This window comes from Trichosurus vulpecula, chromosome 3 (genome assembly GCF_011100635.1).
Source record: "Trichosurus vulpecula isolate mTriVul1 chromosome 3, mTriVul1.pri, whole genome shotgun sequence".
NCBI lineage: Eukaryota > Metazoa > Chordata > Mammalia > Diprotodontia > Phalangeridae > Trichosurus > Trichosurus vulpecula.
Genome location: NC_050575.1, coordinates 166,958,428 through 166,980,418, shown reverse-complemented (window position 1 = coordinate 166,980,418; position 21,991 = coordinate 166,958,428). Strand labels below are relative to the sequence as shown.

Below are 21,991 nucleotides of genomic sequence, written 5' to 3'. Positions count from 1 at the left end.
GTTATGTCCCGATTAGATTAGTAGTCAAAGAATATAAACAGCTTCCAAAAGAAAAATTGTAGACTCTCAGCAATCATATGGAAAATGCTCCTGTTGTACCCCTTCTGGCTCCATTCTCTTAACTCCCATTTGTATTGGCAGATGGGCCCCAGAGAGTGACTGATGACTAAGACTTTTCTATTACTATTGTCCCCATGTGGAGTAGGCTTCCTAATATTGATTAACCAATTGCTATCAATTAGTCTTCATAGAAGACTGTTTACTGAGATTTAGTAAGGATAGAAGTTGCTAAGATATTCCTCAAAAAACGAAGGGCACACTCTCCCTCTTCTACATAGGTACTGAATAAAACACTTGAAGGGAATATATGTTATTAAGGTGTATCTCCTGGATTTGAGAGTTCTTTTCTTCCTTCTTGGAGTCTCTAATAAGTTCATTTCTGTGAGTGGCAAAGCTGCTCTTTTGCCTATGGGACACAGGGTCTTAGCAGTTGGGAAGATACAACAGGTCTTTCTTTAGGGATATTTTTTCTCTAGATCCAGCCATTATTGCGATCAGTTTTTATTGCTGAGGGGATTTTTAATGGGTCTTGCCATCTTTCAAAGTTCTATCTCTTCAGTCATTCATTTACCACGGATCTGGAAAGAATAAACTCAGAGAAAAAGAAATAGGCATCATGAATTCATGGTCCCATAATAGTCAAGTAGGAGATAGGGTTTAATACCCCTGTCTGGAGGTTCAGAACAGTTCTTGCTCCTTACTGAAAAGTCTCCAGAGAAGAACAAAGGGCTGAGTGAGAGGTACATAATAGAGAATTTTGTATGGGAATTCTGTTTGGACTTTGTTATTAGTCTTGGCTCTGAGGTCAATTGGAAAATTCCTTGTGAGACCATAGAAATTAATCCCTTGGTCACTCATGACCAGAAATTGGATCTCCAAAGTTACATAAATTGTATTGAAATTATCAGATAATATTGGATATGTCTGAGAACTGGACTTTCATTGGCCAGTCCCTATTACACTTTAAATCACTAATGTTCTGGGCCAGGCCTGATGCAGGCCACTCTAGTGGTTCATGGTTGGAACTGGAATAGATTAGTAGATCATATAACCTTTAACAAAAAGAATTTTACTCAACAATATCATTGAAAGATTATTTAACAAAGACATAGTGTTGGTTCAGTTGGGAACAGCTCTCTGTCATGCATTTGCTGCCATGGTTTGCCCAATCAGAAGGGTGTGTTGATTAGCCCAGCAGTGGGAAGCCTGTTGACCCTGAGGAACACCAACTACTCATGTGCTGGGTTTTATTCCATAGATGATGGGGAAGCTATGTCAGTGGTTGAGTCTTAATCTCTTGAACCAATAAGTCTCAATGACAATTTCATTACTTTTTTTTTTACAGAAAAACTAGCCATGTGGCAGGGACCTTTGAGTCTTCCCAGTAGTAATACATGTTGCTGCTTTTACCACATTCCAACCCTTGGTGTCAAGATCCTAAAGGTTTTCTAGGGAATCTTTCACCACTTAAATGACCTTAGGGGTATTAATCATCATTACTGGACAACTTTGACCTCAGGGATAGAAGATACTTGGCAAAGGTAGCACAGGAGGAGGAGGTACCCAAAACACAGAATTACCTTCTGATAAAACCAATTTCAGAAACCCCAGACTTCACCTTCCCCACCCCACCCCTCCTTTGGAAGAACTAAGTTCAAGATCTTAATAATATGTTCCATGCATGTGGGGTTGATATCATGCAGTTCACTTGATGAGTAAACAGATCTTTCAATGTAAAATAATGTTGATGAGTAAGAGCAGTGCCAGGAACAGGACCATAGCTCAAATGATGACATTTTTGGCAAAGTCAGAATCATCTTTGTTAAAGTTGCCAAAAGAGCCTAACCCACTTGCATGCAACCTATCCTAAGGACTGAGTCAGTACAAGGACTGAGTCAACATTGAGGCTCATGCTGAACCGTTATACACTCAGTATTCCCCAGCCTATCAGCCAGTACCTTCCCTCCCCAAAGAGCCATCAGAGGAGTGATACCAGATCTTTGGTCATCTAAAGAGACTTCTTCTGAGGGACTTCCCTCTTCTTTCATCAGGACTGGGTTAGTACTCTCCCTCACTTTCATCTAGTGACTCAGATTGCCACGAAGTTGGCTAAGGGATCCCTTTTTTCTGGTAAACTCACACCATAGTTATGGAGAGACAATCTCATTCCTCTTTGGAAAGTGCAGCATTGTCTCCTTCCCCCCAATTTTAACTTTTGATCTCTTAAGCTTTTTTGAGAAGGAGTTATCTGAACCATCCTAGGGTAAAAGGGGACCTGCCAGTTGAAAGATCTAAGCCATTTTTCTGGGATATCCTCCCAAGGAGGAGGGACCTAAAGCCCTAGACAATTTCACAGAGGATGGAAAATGGAAGGGGTTGGAAAGGGTTAACCATAAAAGTGTCTCATAGTAGCCTGCCCTTGTTGGGTAAGTTTTCTTGGAGGCTGGATCCAAGAAACCACTGGACTGGAGAGTTCAATTTATTTCTGGGAAGTGGGGCACCCAGCCCTGGTAATGAGTGGCCTAATCTCGTGGCTGTTGTTTCAAGAGTCCATTTCAGTATTTGCATGGGGTTCTTCTGTCCCCTCATTCATTAAGAGAGGGAAATCATGGAGCTGGTCCCTAAGTATGCTACTAGCAGCAGTGTGGAAGGGCTTTAGTGGTGCCAGGGTTACAGTTAGTGAAGGGCTATAATGGGCCCACTTGCCCTCCCTGCACAGCTGCATGGATACCTATGCTGGTGCCCACACAAGGGCCCACATTTGCTGCCTTCATTGCTCCATTTTCACTGCCCATGCTGTTTCCTACACCACTACCTGCACTCTTGCCTGTATTGCTGCTCAGGCTACCTGTATCACTGTCAATTCTGCTGTTGCTGTTGCTGGTACCTGCCTGCATCGCTGCCAATTCTTCTGGGACCCATGCTACTGCCTCTTACAGACTAGGGCCTGTCCCCCTTGCCCTCCCTGTTTTTTTACCTTATTGGAAAGAGGCAAACTTTTGGGGGCTATTAATATGCCAGGGTGGGCAATGTGGTTTCTTTAAAACTTGAAGACTTCAATAAGCTTCAGGGCTTTCTTAAAACTATAGGAAAGTGAGTATCAATAGTGCATTCAGGACTTGGTCTAATCATCTGAGCTCTTCTCATGCAGTGTATTCTGAAAAAAAAACAAAACCAAAAAAACCCATGACCATATGGACTGGCACCTGGATTCTCTTGAGGTTGACCTTCTATTTCTTGATTCTTATAAGAGCTGTCATCCAATCTAGACCCTCTCCCATTGTGGCCTCATCTGTACTGGTGAATGATATAATATAAATATAATATCAATGGGTATTAATGCCCTTTGGAAGTGGGGCCTCTTACAGTTCTCTGCCCACCTGACTGTGGCAGTATGAGGGGTGGTTCAGGTAGCCCCAAGGCAAATTACTCCTGATTACTCTCAACTGTTGGAACCAAGGAAAATGGGAATTATCAAGGATGCAAATCCATACTTCTCAGTGTTCTTTGTTGGATATCATGCCTAAAGGTGTCGCCCAAAGTTTCATCCAAGGCCTTCTGTTCTTTTCTGTCTATACTGTCTCACTTGGTGATCTCATAAGCTCCCATGAATTCAGTCATCATCTCTGAAAAGATGATTCCTTTAAAAAATACATTTTTTTTCAGTTCCAAATTATCTCCCTCCTTCTACTCTGTTCCTCACTTATGGAGAAGGCAAGAAATAAGATGCCCACTATGAATACAAAATCATGCAAAACATATTTCCACATTAGCCTTGTTACAGAAAAAGCAAGGAAAATAAAATTAAAAATGTATGCTTCAATCTGCACTCAGTTCATCAGTTCTCTCTCTGGAGGCGGATAGCATTTTTCATTATGAGCCTTTTGGAATTGTCGTGGATCATTGTATTGATCAGAGTAGTTGGGTCCTTCACAGATGATTATCATGACAATACTGCTACTTCTGTGTACAGTGTTCTCCTTGTTCTGCTCATTTCACCTTGTATCATGAGCAAATCATTCCTAATTTTCTATATCTAGTGCTAGTATTACTTCTTCTGTGCTCTAGTCCTACTGTACTACTCGACGTTTCATACTAGATATTCCATAAACATCTCAGTATGTCCAAAATAGAATTCATCTTTGTCCCCAAGTCCTCCCCTACCAAATTCTCTAATACTGTTAGGGAATTTTACTTTCCCGTAGTTTTAAGAAAGCTTTAAGACTTATGGGATTTTTTTATAGAACACACATTGCCCACTTGGGTATTCCCTCAAAAAGTCTGCCTCTTTCTAGAGGGGTTAAAAAAAGACAGGGAGGACAAGGAAAATAGGACCTGGCCTTCAGGCCACAACAGCATGGCCCCCAGAAGAATGGGCAGTGATGTAGGTAGGTACCATCAACAGCTGCAGTAGAATCAGCAGTGGCATACCTGGGATCCACGATCTTCTCATTTGCCCAGGTTTGCATTTGCAGCTTTGGTGTCTTCCCAGACTCCTCAGTCTCACTCATCATCATTTGCCAAATTTTGATTCCACTTTCACGATGTCTCTTGGATATATACATACATATATACACACATATGTGTATATGTATATATATATATACGTATACATGTATATATGCCCTTTTCTTGCTTGGACTATTTGTTATAGCTTTCTAATTGGTCACTCTGCCTCAGGTCTCTCCCCACTCCAATCCATCTTCCATTCAGCTGTCAAAGTGATTTTCCTACTTCTCAAGTCTGACTATATCTCACCCCACTCTTACTTCCAGGGTCAAATATAAAGGCCGTTGTTTGGCATTTGAGACTCTTCACAACCTGGCTTTTCCCACTTCTTCTGTCTTCTCATTCTAATTTAGTCCCATGCCCACACTGTGTGATGTTGGTCTGCTCTATGTTCTCCAAACACGACGCTCTATTCCTCCTCTCTAGGCTGCTTCCTTTGCACGCACTGTCCCACTTGGCTGGAATGCTTGCCCTCTTTGCCTCCATCTCTTAGCATTCCTGGCTTCTTTCCAGACTCACCTGCAGTAGGTCTTTTTCCCAGCTACTTAAGCCTTTCCTTCTAACATTACCTTCCCTCTACTCTGTATATGTCTTGTCTATACCTAGGTATTTACATGTTGTCTCCCCCATTAGAATGAAACTCTTTGAAAACAGGAGCTGTTTTTGCCCTCCCCACCCCGAGTACCTGGCACATAGCAAACACTTTAATAAAAGCTTGTTGACTGATTGGAGCCTTGTCGAGAGATTGATTGGTGAATTGGAGATGCCTAGTTCACCACAATGATAAGGTTAGGAATAACTGTAATAACTTATGTGATGAATTTGTTTTAACTCTTTGTAGTCAACTCGAAGCTTCCAGGTGCTGTCTTCTTCACTGGCCGTACGGAGCTGTTGTAAGGGGAATTGGTGTAGTGAAGTGATCTAGCCTCCATCATTAGGAAGGAAATCTTTCATTCCTCCTGCAATCCAGTATTGTCTGGCATTAACTATAAAGGGATTTCCATTTATTGATACCTACAATAACTGGCATAGAGGTTACTCTAAGTACCTCAAAGGTACTAACTTCTAAGAATTCATGCTGTCGGTCTCTACAATTCCAACATTATTTACCACTATAACTGATGCAGATTGGGGGAGGGCACAGTCTTCCACTCATCTCTTTCTTTTGAACAAGGATAGGCCACACTGGTAGTCTGCCTTCCAAAACTCCTCACAGTAGCAGTAGCAGCTATTTTATGTAGACTGGACTGGTTTATCTTTAAGGAGTTGGGGAGAGGCTATCCTTGGTATTTGGTTCTTCCGGAGGACTATAGCTTGAATCATTGGTTTGGTTTCCTTGACACCAGAGGCCTAAGCCTCAGCCAAGCCTACAGGGAATTGGCACTCTGGAGGCATTCTCATTGCCCTTTCTGGACTTTTCTGTTATTTCCCCATGTATAAGATGTACCTTAATTTTGGGGCCTGAAATTTGAAAAAAAATATTACATAAAATTATTGAACTCAAGTTTTATTCATTTGCTCATAGCTTTCAAGCATCTTTTGGGCAAGTCTGGTGCATGTACGCATGCTTAGTCCATTCCATTTCATGAAACTGAAGCACCAATTGTGTCCCCTTTGAAATCAGCAACTTCTTTTTCATCAGCAATTTTCTTGCCTCATGCTGAACCGTCTTTGTGGACACAGGAATCCCAATTGCACTTTGCTTTTCAATCCATATCTTCAGTTCCCTCTCTAAATCAGGCCATTTTGCTGACTTGCTTCTCATGGCCTTCTTCTGCTGTGGCATTTTCAGTAGTGTTTCTTCTTCCCGTAGCCAGTCTCAGATTGTTTTCTCAGTTGGAGGAGGACCATACTTATGTTCAGCAGCACAATTTCCACTCACTTTTGGAAACTGGATCACTTTTAACTTGAATTCAGCAATGTATGAAAATCTTTTCTGAGCCATTTCTGGGCAGAACATGGCAAAATGTAACCTAATATACTGGTAACAAATGTGAAACAATGAGCGCAAAAACAACAAGTGCAAAAAAGCAGGGAATGCAAGTAAAAAAAACTACAACCACTGTATAAAATGCACCTAGTTTTTAGACCCCAAATTTTTAAAAAAATGGGTGCGTCTTATACATGGGGAAATATGGTATTTATTGTTGCCTTTGTTGTGATTACAAAGTGCAAGGGAATAGTGTTTTATCTGAATTGTCAATTAAGAATTGTATTCTTTTAATAATTTAGTCAGTGAAAGGGTCGCACTTGAGGACCTAGAGGGCCACATGTGGTCTTGAGGCAGCAGGTTCCCAACCTCTGCCCTGGACCAATTAAACCTTGAGAACAGCTTGGTTGTCTTCTTAGGGAAAAACAAGCCTATATAGCAGGGACTTTTTAGAAAATCTTCTTAGTGGTAGTAGATGTTGCTTCTAGAATAGCCTAAACTATTCATAGTCTTTGATCCAGCTATCTAGCTACTGTATACGTGTGTGTGTGTATGTGTGTGTGTATAAAATATGTTTATGCATGTGTATATGTATATATACATATGTATGTGTGCGTATACACACACACACATATATTTCCTTCATTGATCATAGTCAGAAAGGCTATATTCATTCTGAAATACTCATCACAGCACTTTTTGTCATAACAAAAAACAACACAGATTAGGACCTCATCAATTGGGCAATGGCTGGACAATTATGGTTTATGAAAGTGATGAAATACTTTTGAGCCTTAACAAATACCATAAAATAAGGTGAAAACAAAATTTAAAAACATAGGAAAACCTTTTGTGAACTAATACACAGTGAAGCACTTAATCAGAACATGGAGAGTAATCTCAACAATGACTACAATAATGCACAAGAAAGGAAACCAAAAGGCAGCCAAACTTATGTGATTTTGATGAATGGTCTCAGTCCTAGACAACAAGGGGATGAAGCTCTTGGGTGGGAGAGGCAAAGTCTGTGAGATGCAGGAGCTCTTTCGATTGCTCCTTTTCTTCGGTTTATTTGTTTTGGATGGTTTTGCCTAACTGTTTTTCTTTTATTATATGGGCAGGGGGGATATAATAGGAAATCACTGTAAGGTGAAAATGAAAAGTATTAATAAAACTTAAAAAGAAGGAAAAAAGAATGATGCAGAAAGCCAATACACATGACACTAGACCCAAGAAAACAGTATGTTTATCATGTTTCTACGCTGTTTTGCAATCAATTCATACTTCAAGAGATGAATGAGGGATAAGTAGAATCCTTGTGGTAGCAGGGACTTCAAGAGGCAGATGGTTGAGTGAATGAGAGTTAAGTCCAGAGTCTGAAGACCTGGGTTTGAATCCCAGCTCTAATTACCCATTACTTGGGTAACTTTAGGCAAATCACTTCATCTTTCTGGGCATCGGTTTCCTAATTTGTTAAAATGAGGATGGTTGGATAGATGATCTCTGAAGACCCTTCTAGCTCTAAATCTAATGAGTTTACATAGTCTAGTGTCCTGTCCCTAACTATAGTTGTACCTAAACCTTCTAAGGCAGTGGCTATATGAAAATAGGCACATTTTAAAACTCTTTTACAAAAGATAGAAAATGGATGGATCTAAGCATTTTAATATAACTTACAGCATCATTGAATTTTAATTTGGCAAATATATTTGTTTTCTTTACTGATGTTTTTCCTTTTTCCATTCTTTCTTCAGGCAATGTGGCTTTGTAAACATTTGAATGCCAGTCTCATTACGAAGCAGAACTTGATATGGAATGAATTTTCGGCCCTAGCTGCTAGAGCAGCTGTGATCTATAAAGTAGAGCAGGTATGACTTTTTGCTGTCCCTCACCCCAGGCTTTCTCTGGGTAGCATAGGGTAGTAATGCTGCTAAAGTACTAGTTTATAGACAGACTAGTCTTGATTTCTGCTTGGATCAAATGAAGGAAAATGGTTCTTTTCAGGGGATAGAAAGAAGACATGTTTAAGGTATCGTAGATGAGTGAATGGGAAAGAGGTAGGAGAGAATTCTCAGGCATCCCCTGAGCCTGGTTGGAATTGAGGAAAGGTTTCTATGATGCTAGCTGCTAGATAGAAGAAAATAATAAATAATGATAAAAGAATTGCTTTGAATGGATGCAAAGTCTCAGACTGCTTCCTTTACAAGTTTTCTCATTTCTTTTGCATACTCTCCACAGGGAACAGAGAGGGAGTGAGGATGAGTTTTTCTCTTTTACAGATGGTAAAACTGAAGCTCTGAGACATTATTAATTGGATTTTTACCTCAGGTCACGGAGCAGCTTAGTGGCAGAGCTGAGCTATTTGTTTACTCCCTTGCCTCTGACATCATAATTAAGAGTATCACTTCCCGAGCATTTTGCTATGTCATTTAATTTCATGAGAACAAATGTACCTGTTGGGGCATATTTGAGGAAGAGTTCTACTTACATGCTTTTATTTCAAAGATTTCATCAGAATAGCTCTCCCTCCTTCCATGGATGCCTATCGCAAACCCTTCCAGAAGATAGCCTTCGGGAGCTGCTTTGACTGGAACGATTCATTGGCTAGTGTCTGATCTTTTGATGGAAGCCCTTGCACTTCCTCTAGGCTGGTCCTTGGCCTACAGATACACAATCTATCACCAGGCATAAAATTGAAGCCTCTTCCACTTGTTAAAATCAGTACTTAGACTCCACTGACATGTCCTTCAGGAAGCTGGGATCATCATTCATTCAGCAACATTTCTCAAATATTTATTAGGTACTTACTTTCAAAGCTTAGATAAATACTCATTCTCTGCTCTCATGGAACTTATAATCTAGTGTGGCATTGAGGGAACACTAGTCTTGGACTTACTGATGTGTTCTTAGCTCTGTGGCCCACTTTAGCATTATATGTGCCATAGGCAAAAGATGAGTGAAATTAGCAGGATTTGGACCCTCTAAGCCTTAAAATCCTAATTTAAGGGAAAATACCTCTGCTACCTATAGGATTTGGTTGCTGTGTTTCCTCTTAAATATTGTATGAATAGATGCTCCCAAAAGGCAGCAAAATCAGGAAAATAGACAGCTCTGGCACTTACTAGCTAGGGGACCATGGGCAAAGGACTTCAATTTCCTGAGGAAGAGGAAGAAGAAGAAGAAGAAGCATTCAGAGGGCAGTTACTCCTACTCTCTTATAATATGATAAAGACAGTTAATACAAAATGTTCTGGTTCATTCCTTCCCACAAATATACACAGCATCATGAGAGGCATAACCTTAAACTTAGACCGTAATAGTAGTGAGGCACACATATAAGAAACATGTGTGACAAATAATCATCATCTACTACTTAACTATCTTATAGGGTTATTTCGAAGAAACACTTTTTAAATATTTAAAGTGCTATATACACATGAATTATTATTGGTAACATTTAAATCTCTATAGATCATAAGTGGTGATAAACCATTGCACCCATGTAGTATAAATTTTATTCAGAAGCTTTCTTCCATCTACATATTCAGGTCTTTTTGATCACTGCAGATAAATTAATTTTCATCTGGGGCCATTCTAGCCTTTTGATGATAGCTGTAACTGTAAATATCTTTGTATCCCAATCCAAAACAACTTGGCAAAGTTAATCCACACTGAAGGGTGGATACAGTTCCTCAGATATCATTGTACCTGGGTTGTTTTTACCCTTTTGGGCCGTCCCAGACCTCTTCTTAAAGAGGGCAGCTGGTGATACTCCACTTATATTTGCCACCCTTTTTGGAAGGGAGACAGGGAAGAATGCATTTTTAGGGTCAGCACCTCCAAAGTGGATGATGTGACCGAGGCATAACCTGCAGCTTTCCAGCTACCTCTGTTTTCCACTCTCCTGTACTTTTCTGGCAGCATTTATAAATGAAAGAGATAAGGGGTGCTGGAATTCTCCACTATCTCACCCTAATATCTATGTATTTTTGCAATATTAACTGTATGTATTCCTATGCTGGGGCACTGGAAAACATCTTTGGGCTTAACATAAATGTAGAAAAACATTATCTAATTTTATATACTATGATTAGCTTTAATGGGGAAAAATGTTTATTTCTATTGTAAAGATGATTTATTAGGTTCATAAAATTCAACTTAGATGACAGAATTTGTAGAGAACTCTCTTGGGTTTAATTATACTAATTATCAACATATTTCAGATCTTATCAAGTACTTTCAAGGGTTCCTTGTTGGGGTTATTTGGTTCAGAAACACTGATGGGAGGGAAGATGAAAAGCAAGGCTGTCAGGACTAATCAGATAGTTAAAGGAGTTTCTGAAGGACTGAAATTGGTGAGGTCTTGGTGGTTGACTGTTAAGTCTGTAGAATGAAGTCTGCCAGAAAAATAGCCATCAGTTACTTGGTTTTCTGAGATCCTTCTGATGAGTGGGGTTCCTTGTGGCTCTTTTTTAGGAGAAATAACAAACCTTTTCACTACTCACAAATATGTTATTTTTCTCCTGCTACTTTCAGCCCTTTCAGCCTCATGTATTTCCGTATGGACTATAGAACTCTATAAAGGTAGTTACATCATAGACATTAAAACAAAGATAGGACCTGAATTATAGATTTTCTGTGTTATGAAGAGAGAGACTCACGTACATCACTGTGGGCATGGGAGCATTTACGCAATCATAATACATCAAGGAACTGTATAAAGAGGGGGTCATGCCTAGATAATAGTGACTGCAAACTCAGTGTGAGTCAGGTGTCTCATGGCAGCCAAAAGCTAACCCAAAAGCTAGGCTACATTAATAGAGGTCTATGAGGGAGTGACAGTCTTGTTCTCCTCTGCCCTAGTCAGATGACATCTGAACTGTATTGTGTTCGGTTCTGGGCATTATATTTTAGGGGAAAATTAGCAAATTGAGGGGCAACCAGAAGGGTGAGAAGACTATGCCGTATGAAGATGTTAGAAGGAACCAAAAGGATTTAGCTGAGAGAAAAGAAGACTTGTGATAGGGAGAGGTGACTCTGAGGATGTCTGTCACCTTATTGATTGATTGGCCAAGGCAGTGTCCCTTCTCTCCTTTACCATTCTATGTCTGTCTTCCTTCATAGAGGACGACCTGTAAACACTAAGGAATCTTTGATAATGGTTGTACAACAGCTATTTCCCCTTGCTAGGACCTTCATGTGTCCTTTTGAGGTCCCACGTACAAATTGGGGGATTCAATAAGAAAGCTGAAGAAGGATCCTCTATCAAAATAATGAGGGCCTGGAATTTGCCTTGGTTTGGCAGGCGTTGATGTGGGGAGGGACCTTGACCCACTTATTGACACATACCTCATGCTTTAAAATTTACAAAGCACAAGGGTCCCCTGAGGGTAGATGGCAGGTGAAACCGAGGCTCAGAGAGCTCAAGTCGCTTAACGGAGATTAGGTAATTAGTAAGTATCAGAGCTGGGACTTGAACTCCAGGCTTATGACTCCCAGAGCAGCAGTGCTTGTCCTGCTTTCAGCTTTCTCTCATAACGACTCCTCTCTTGTATTCTCCTCCCTTCACACTAATGGTACACAAGACCACCAGAAAGATGAGAACCTGCCTTTTCACTGAAGATTGTCCCTTGAGGAAGAGAGGGAGCCCCTACAACTTTCCTTTGTAATATACCCAAGTGTCTCACAGTATTTTCAGTCAAAAAGTTATGTCAGCAAAAATTTGTTGATTTATTCTAAATGCAAGGGGTGCTAGCTGGTGTGGTGGATAGAGAGCTGGACCAGGAGTCAGGAAGACCTGACACTTGCTAGCTGTGTGATCCTGGGCAAGTCCATTAACCTCTGTTTGCCTCAGTTTCCCCATCTGAAAAATGAGGATAATAATAGCCTCTACCTCCTAAGGTTGTTGTGAAGATCAAATGAGATTAAAATTGTAAAGCCTTAGCACAGTGCCTGGCACACACTAAGCAATATATAAATATTAGCTATTATTATTATTGCAAGAACTATACTAGGTACTATGAGAAAGGTTTTATATATATATATATATGTGTGTGTGTGTACTTATCATATATATGACATTTATATAATATGTATGTGTATATATATTTACACATATAATATGTATATATGAGGCCCTTACAGTTTTAAATCCATAATCATATATGTATATATATTCAAAATCTTATATATGAGATTACACAGATACACACAAATATATATAATTCTTCTATCTATAAAATTCTATATATGTACATATATATGAATATGCATTTATATAAGATTTTGTATCTGTATACACACACATATATTGTTGTTCAGTTGTTTTGTTTGTGTTCAACTCAACGACTATACATACTTGTGTGTGTGTGTGTGTGTGTGTGTGTGTGTGTGTGTGTGTGTATGGATTTAAAGCCAGAAGGGACCTCAGAGGCCATCTCACTCCATCCCTTCATTTTACAGATGAGGAAACTGAGGCCCAGGCAGGTGGAGGTCTTGTCCAAAGTCTCACAGGTTGTAAACATCAGGAGCAGGATTTGAATTTAGGTCTTCTGTCTCCAGAACCACCATTCCTTCCGTACTGAGAGCCTAGACGTGGTTCCTCTCCTTGAGGAACGGATATTCTGCTATACGTATCTGTATCTTGTCTCCCTAAGTACATATAGTAGAACAGACTCCTTGAAGTCAGGGACTCACTAGTTTTTGTCTTTACAACCCTAGTGCCTAACACAGTCTTTTGTATATAGTAGGTATTTCATATATATTTTAAAAAACTAATTGAATATAAGAACTAACAATACAAAATGGTGCACAGTAAGTCCCAAATGTATAGTTCAGAGGACAGAGGGGTCACTGTGTGCTGGGGTTGTCAGAAATGCTCCAAGGAAGAGTTGGGGCTTGTAGTTCTTATATTATATTTCAACTCCTAGGGAGCTGCATCTTTTACTTCTTTGTATTCCCCATAGCTCTTAATATAGGGCCTTGCACATAGGAGGATCTCAATAAATATTTACTGAATGAATGACTTGAGCTGAATATCAGCTTTCGTGTCTGTCAAATGAGGGGGTTAGATTAGATGATCTCTAAGGTAACTTTCAGCTTTAAATCTTAGGATAAGCTGAGTCTTGAAGGATGGGGAGGATTCAAATAGGCAGAGGGCATTGGGGAGTTCATTCCAGGAGAACAACATAAAGGGAGAGGCCTGGAGGCAGCTCTGTCTAACTCACCCAAATCCTTCTCCTCTATTTATTAAAAAAAAAGAAAAGAAAAGAAAAAAGAAACCTAAGTTTTAAGAAGTTTGTAATTGCAGATCAAAGGTACTGTACCTATAGAGAATTAATCAATTGATAAACATTTATAAAGCACCTCCTGCTATGTGCCAGGTGAGGCAGTTAGGTGCCTCAATGAGTGCTGGAAGATCTGAGTTCAAATCCAACCTCAGACATTTACTAGCTGTGTGACCCTGAGCAAGTCACTTAACTTCTGTTTGCCCGGAGAAGGAAATGGTAGATCACTTCATTATCTTTGCCAGGAAAACCTCGTGAACAGATATGAACCACAGGGTTGCAAAGAGTTGGACACAACTGAATACCAACAACCATGTGCCAGGCACTGTGTTAAGTGCTGAGGATACAAAAGGAGGCAAAAGACAGTGCCTGCCCTCCAGGAGCTCGCAGATTTATCACCTAAACTGGCGTTTTTTAATCACAGGAAGAGGGGAAAGAATGAGTTAACAGCGATTTTGGTGATTATGAGGCATGATCCCACCAGGACATTGCTGTTTCCAACATTAGGAGACCTGGAACAAGAAGTGAGAGATTTCCAAATTTAGAGAAATCCAATAGATTTGCTCTTTAAAAGGGATGAAATAGTCTCAGTGCATTGCTGTTTTCTGTGAGAAAAAGCAGACAGACCAGGCTGTCTGTACAGCAGGCTGGTTGTAGTCAGAGCATCCTGAGCAGTAGAAAACCTGGCACTGAGCTGGGGTGCTTGGGGACAGCAGTTAACTGGCTTGATTGGGGCCTCCTGCCAACATGTGCCCCTTACTCCCTTCAGTGCTGGTGGGGCAGGATCCTATTGCAGACTCTGAAAGGAGTTACTCTAATTTCTGTTTCAGCTTGGTTTGGCAGGGTTTGGAGGAGTGGACCCCCTGGAAACTGCTAGCCCCTGTTGACATGACACATCAAAGAGCTGAGCAAGACACTAGCAGTTTCAGGGAGCAGCATGACGCACCTTTGGAAGGTGACAGACTCAAAGCCACAGCCCTGTGCTCCAGCAGCGCAAGGCTGCGGGAGGCTTTGACGTACCACTCTGTGGGACCTGTCGTCTTTCAAACCCCAGGTTTCTTTGACTTATTCCAACCCCCTCCCCCACCCCCACTTTTACCTCTTGAATGCCACCTCCAGAATGGCTGTTGTCAGGGGAGGGGAGAAAGTTGGAGAAAATCAAGTTGGAGCAAAAACCCAAACCTTTCCCTGGGAGTTTGTGCCCTTGGAAATTTAATTTTTTTGAAAACATTATTCCTTTTCTTTCTTTCCATTCCTTAGTCTCTGACCTGGGGACCTACCTCCTAGACTTGGCTCTTTGGTAGGGGAGGACTTGAGGAATGAGGGATAGGACCTGGCAGGAATATGATGGACCAAAAGAATGGCCACCTTAAATGGGGAAAGTTCTTCCAGATGTCCTCCCTTTTCTCCTGCCCCTCCCCACAAAGCACCTTAGACAGAAAGCTCCTGCTAGAAAGGGGACCCATTGGGCTTCCTTTCCTAGGTCCCACCTAGCCCTGATGATGAGCTGAGATTTGAGCGGCTAGCTACTTCCAAACCCCAAATAAAATTCCTCTGTGTGGAGTTACAGGTTTTCAAACAGTTTGCCTTTTCTCCCTACCTCACAACCCGCCCCTCCCCCCCGCCCCAGCCCTGCAACACTTACCTAATTATCTTCTCTTCCACCACATTCCAAACCACATCAGGGATGTAAAGGCTGGGAGAAAAAGAAATTTAGAAAAAATAAAAAATCCAGAGGAAAATCCCACATTTGAGGTATGGCAGGGAAGACTTTCCTCTTCAAAATCATAAAAAAAAAAAATGAAAAAATGTGTATCTTCACAATCTCCTCCCGCCAAACCTTTGCTTCTCCAAATGAAATAAAAATTTTATAAGTAAACCAAATTATTCACAACATATCTATGTTCCTAGATTAACAAAGTTCCTTTAAAAAAAACAATTTGTTCATTTTGTTTCTCTCACTTCAAAATTTCTGGAAATTTTCTATCTTTTGCCCATACATCTTGTTCATCCAGGCAAACTTTATGGACCATGCATATAGCTCACTTCTTCTTTACTCACCTCCTCTAAGTTCAGCTCCCTGAAGAGCCACATTCTCTAGATTCTCAGGACTTATTTCCGTGATTCCTCTGAGGTTCCTTCCAGACTATGCACTATACTAACTACACACAAGTTTCTGGCAACGTCTATGGTGTGTGCTCAGTTGTCCTGTTTGGAGGCATTGTGATGGAGCAGATCCTACATTTTCATTGTGTATCTGAATCTTCTCCAGTATTTAAAAAAAGACTGCTGCCAGTCTAACTAGAGTGCCTTCTTCTCAAGCGAGCCACACATAAATGTAGATTTTAATAAATACATACACTGATGAAAAGCTGAGAGATTTTAGCTTGGACAGACTGATAAATACATGAATAAAGCCCATTCCAGATGATCAATAGGAGATTAAGAAAAGGCTGTGCAGGATTAGAAACATCCTTCTCCAAAGTACTTTTATCACTTCCCACAGAATTCACATCGTTATGGAGTTATGAGTGTTCAGGGAAGGGAGTTATGCACAGTTCTAGAAAGCCTCACAGAGAAGGGCTTCCCGCTTCCCTTAGATCAGGCCCAGTACTAACTCAACCATGGGAGTGGCTGCAGGTGTAGGCCCTATGGGGATTCTTTTTCACCAATGTAGTGCAATCACTGAGAGAAATTGGCTATCTCTAGTCTGGAAAACTCCTAGGGCTCTAGATTTCCTGGGAGACGTGGTAAAATAGACATTAGAAATTCCATTGAAATCTGTTCTCTCTTGCTGAGACCCTATACTGTTCATCCTAGAGCATGGTAACCCTTCCAAGAGTGGCTTATTTATTGAGTGAAGAATGAAGAGTCTAAGAAACTGACTCAGTCCTCTAAGTGTCTTTAGAGTATAAATGGATGTTGAACTAAGCTGGTGTCTCTGGCCCCTCCACCACTGTGAATGGACCAGAACTGGACTAATTCTTAGAGGCTGGCCTTCTTTACTGAGGCCCCCAGTTAATGATAATAGCAATAGTTATGTCATATATTTGTCACTTGATAATTTTCATAGTGTTTTCACATACTTTTTTGCAATTTGATATGCTATGGAATTAATACTTATCTGGAAACCAGTGTACATTAGGGATATCAATCAATGTCAGAGGAGAGAGAGAAAAGTTAGAATAAAGGGAAAGTCAAAGGAAATGTATTTCCAGTTTCTTTTTCTTTCTTTTTTTTAATTACTTGATTTTATTTGTCATCCCCTAAAGCTGTCAGAATTATATCATACTGATTTGGGGAACTTTAATTTCAAAAGTATATTACTTTAACTTTAACCGGTGTTCTTGCCTATTAAAATTCCTTTTTACCTGCCCTGCACATATTCAGTCCTTCTTCTTTTTCTTGCACATGCTTTCTTTAGGCAATTGCTGATTCACTACTGATGAAATTGCTTGAGGAACGTCTGGCAAAGGAAGAATGCGTCTCAAAGGTAAGAATCATTCCTTAAAGAACAACAGGATAATCTGGGAGTGCCATTAGGTGGGAATAGAGGGGGGAATCAGCTCAGGGGTTTTGAATCTATTGGCCTTTTTCAGCAACAACCTGGGAGAATATGGGGTATGATAAGCAGCGTAAGGAGAAGGATGAGTATGTGTATATGCTAATCTTCTAGGGCAGAGATGATCAAAGGCAGAACATGGAAGACTTTGCTGATGGCCTGTGGCAGGCCCAGAAAGATGATGGGCAAATCAGATAAACACAAACCATATACAAACCAAACGGTTGGATTTGCATTTCACCTTTGATGAAGAAGAAAAGAGAAGTCAGTTCTGGCGTATTTCTTTTCTTTTTTCTTTAGGGAGACCCACATGACTTTAGAAATGACTGGATTATTTACACTGTGGCAGTGACTTGGCCCTGGGTCATCTAGTCCTTTTTTCTCTTTTCCCCTCTCCATAAGGTATTCTCCTATGGAAAGAAAAACCAAACAGAGCTCAGATGACTGTGATTCAGATAAACGGTATAAATTTCACCTCTAGTTATTGTGGCCAACAACTGACTTGATCCTTTTTAACAAGAAGCCTTAGGTTCTGGGAATTTCAGGCCTAGAGGAGGGGCCAAATTCTGTTCTCAGAGGGAGCCCAGCCCTGCCTCTCCCAGCTATTCTACCTCTCTGCCTTTCTCTGGGTAACCATGCCAATGTGTCAATCAACCTATGACTATTTATTAAGTACCCAGAATGTGCCAGGTACTGTGTCAATATAAGGGATATGGTTATTGTGGTTTTATCCAAGGAGAATCAAATCCCAAGTCCCCATCCTCCTGGAACCCCCACCTCTATCTTGAATTTACTATATTTCTCTGTGTTGTACTCACTTGACCTTGGCATACTGGAGTTTCCTTTCCCAGAAAGAGACAAGAGTATATTCTTCTGTATACGGTGTTTTACTTTTGGCGTAGGAACAATAAAAGCAATAATTGGCACATAATAAAACACTGACTATGTGGCTACTTCTCCAGATGCAGAAGGTACATAAGCTTTTCTGAACGCACGAAAGGCACAGTTCAGTTTGCTTAGCCCCCAGCGGCTAGTCTTCCTTGGAGTTGGCAAAGGAGCATAGAGTTGCCATCTACTTTTTTTTCATGCCATCCAATAGGGCGGGTCATTAAGTGAAAACTAAGGAATTTGGCTTCCAGGACTTAGCCCCTCCTCCTCAATGCAGCAAGGGTCTATGAGCTTGGCACTGGGTATAAATGGAAGTTCAGTGTCCTGTCACTGGAAGCGACGTCTGTTTGTTTCTTTTCACAACTAGGTCATGACTCAGGGAGTCGAGGTATAGACAGACAAAGCCAATGTTGGAGTGGACAGAAACTCTCTCGGCACCACTTGCCATATTAACTTCTATGTCTTCCTCTGTCTCTGTCCTCAAACTGTTCAGTTCAAGTTTCTGATGGCTTAGGAGTATGATTTTTCTAAGTCTCTAGGTCTGCTCACACTATCACTTTCTTAATCCCCATAAAGCATTAGAAGCCAAGTTTTTCCCAGCATGAGAGGCTCTATATAAGGCAGGAATTGATCTTTATCATCTCTTACTCTATAGATATGTGTCAGGGCCAGGGAGTATCCTTACGATTCAGTAATAGCTCTGCTTCTCTGCACAGTCATTTCTTAGATCATCATTCCACATAGGGCACTATAGGTAGTATAAATACAGATGTTGGATGCAATTCTCTAATCTGCCATAGGATAAAAGTATACTTGTTGGAACATGAGTTCAAAGAAAAGACATTTCTTTTTAAGTCAGTGTCTTATGATATGCCAAAGCCATTGCAAAATGGCTTGACCAACAATTGGGAAATAATAATTGCTTAAATGCATATAGCACTTCAGTCATTCAGTGAGTAATTACTAAGTCCCTACTATGTGCCAGGTACAGTTTGAAGCCCTCGGGACAGAAACTCAAAAATGAAACGATCCTTGCCCTTAAGGGGCGTACATTGTACTGTCAGCTATTAATAGTTTATGAAGCCTTTAAGGTACATGATTTCATTTGTTTTGTAAGAAATTCAGTCTCAGATGTATGTGCTTGTGGAATAGAAACAACAACATGGAACCTGAGCTCATGAGCTTGGAAGATCAAAGTATTAGCTAGGCAAGAGATTGCTGTTTATTGTCCACAATACTTCCCTACACCTCCAAGCTTCCTCCTGGGGCAAATGTGTTGATCTCCAGATGCTGTACTGAGCTATGGCATCCTCACATTGACTGGCTTCTTCCTCAAATTGTCTGTCATCCACCCACCACCTATTTTTTTCTGCCATCTATTTTTTAAAAAATTAGGTATTTTTTTAAATGGGCAAAAATCTGCCTTCTAACCATTGCACCCCATGCCTCACCACCTCTTCAGACATAAAGAAAAACAAACTGTTAAAAACATGGATAGTCAATCAAAGCAAATTTCCACATTGGCCATGTCCAGTTTTTTTTTTTGGTCTCATTCTGTATTCTGAATTCTTCACTTCTCAATTAGGAGGTGGGTAGCATGTTTCACTATTAGTCTTTTGGAATTGTGGTTGGTCGTTACATTGATAAGAGTTCCTAATTCTTTCAAATTCATTTTCCTTTGCCACATTGATGTGATTATATAAATTGTTTTCTTGGTTCTCAGATCAAACCAGTCTTCCCAGGTTTTTCTGAAGCCATTCTCTATGTCATTTCTTATAACATGATAGTATTCCATCACATTTACATACCATAACTTGTTTATTCATTTCCCAGTTTATAAACACTCCCTCAGATTCCCATTCTTTGCCACCTCAAAGACCTATAAATATTTTTATACATCCTTAGAATTTGTTTTGCTTAGGACTAATCCCTCCCTTAATCTATCCTCCATCTAACTCCTGTTCTCCGCTTCTCTTCTTTCCCTCTTATTTCCTTGTTGGATGAAATGTATTTCTGTGCAACTCTGTGAGCGCACTCGCGAGTGTGTGTATATATGTGTGTGTGTGTGTGTGTGTGTGTGTGTGTGTGTGTGTGTATGTGTGTGTTTGTGTGTGTGTGTGTAGCGTAGTGTATTCTTCCCTCCTTGAACAGTTTAGACGAGAATGAGATTCAAGGGTCAGTCACTGTCCCTCACCCCCTCCTCCTTGAGTGAATTGATGTCTACTTGTGTACCCTGATTTTGTGAGATAATTTTCTCTTTCCCTCTCCCCACCCTCTAGTGTATTCCTCTTCACCTCTTTTTCTATTATTCTCTTAAGATCATCAAGACATCACAAAACTACTCTTAGTTCTTGTCTAATTAGACTCCCTCTATGAACACTGATGATGATAGTGTTCATAGTGAACAAATGTTATCATCTCCCTATATCAGAATGTAAGCAATTTATCCTTATTAATTATCAATTTGATTATCATTTTGTTCATGTTTATTATTTTATGTTTCTCTTAACTCCTGTGTTTGAACTTCAGAGTTTCAGAAACAGCTCTGGTCTTCTCATCAGGGATGTTTGGAAGTGCTTTGTTTCATTAAAATCCATTTTCCCCTCTGTAACATAATACTTAGTTTTTCTGGGTATGTTATTCTTGGCTGTAAGTTCAATTTTTTTGCCTTCTTCAATATTACATTCCAAATTCTCCACTCCTTTATAGTAGTGACTGCTGATTATGTATGATTCTGACTGTGGATTCTCAGCACCTGAATTCTTTCTGGATACTTGAAGTATTTTTTTTCCTTTGACTTGGCTGTGATGTTCTAGGGAGTTTTCACTTTAGGGGTTTCTTAAAGGAAGTGACCAGTAAATTCTTCCTAGTTCCACTTTGCCCTCTGGTTCTCCAAGTTCTGGGAAGTTTTCTTCTAAGACTTCTTGAAATGGAACATCTAGACTTTTTTGTTTTATCTTGGTTATGGAGTTCAGAGATTCTTAAACTTTTTTCTCCTCTATCTGTATTCCAGTTCAGTTTTGTTTTGTTTTTGCTATGAGATAACTTTCATTTTCTTCTATTTTTTCAGCCTTTCAACTTTCTTTTAATATTTTTTGTTGTCTTGTGGAGTCATTGGCTTCTATTTGATCCATCCTAATTTTCAAGGCATTTGTTACTTGGGTAGGATTTTGTACATTTTATGTTAATTTCCTTTCCAATTCTTCCATATCTCTCATTTCTTTTCCATTTCCCTCCAAGTTTCCCCTCATTTCATTTATAAAAAACATTGTAACTTTTTAAAAAAAATTCCTGCTTCATGTTTTCCAGGAATTCTTGTTGAGTTTGTGTCTAAGCTGTATTTTCCTCTGAGGCATTGCTTGTAGATGTTTTAGAGTTATTTTCTACCTTCCTAGTTTATGTTTTGAGCATCCCTGCCATCAAAATAGCTTATTATTGTAGGGCTTTTTTGGTTTTTGTTTGTTTGTCCATTCTTCCAGGCTGCTTCCTGAATTTGGACTTGATGTTAGGGCTGGGCTCTGACACATTTCTGGAGAGAAGGATGGCCTATTCCTTTCAGTGCTCTCAGAGTGGTTTGATCCAGAGCAAAGATGATTGCTACCCGCCTAGTCTGAACTCTGTAAGTTGCCTGACCTGGGCTTCAGTTAGAGCAATAGTAGACTGCTACAGTACTCAGCCACTATTAGCCAGTTAAGTAATTCTGCTGGTTTAGAGTGAGAAAACCGAAGGTTCCGCTTTCACCTGGGATTCTTGTCC

The 21,991-nt window shown here is 40.1% G+C and overlaps 1 protein-coding gene across 1 annotated transcript in view; it reads left to right on the top strand.

Annotated features, from left to right (window-relative positions):
- The window catches only part of AK8 (adenylate kinase 8), a 154,079-nt gene that overhangs the window by 12,099 nt on the left and 119,989 nt on the right, over positions 1-21,991 (top strand). Inside the window, exons 4-5 of the mRNA XM_036752031.1 lie at positions 8,254-8,367; positions 17,210-17,278. Of these exons, the coding sequence (XP_036607926.1) occupies positions 8,254-8,367; positions 17,210-17,278 (183 nt within the window). The remainder of the gene's footprint in view (positions 1-8,253; positions 8,368-17,209; positions 17,279-21,991) is intronic.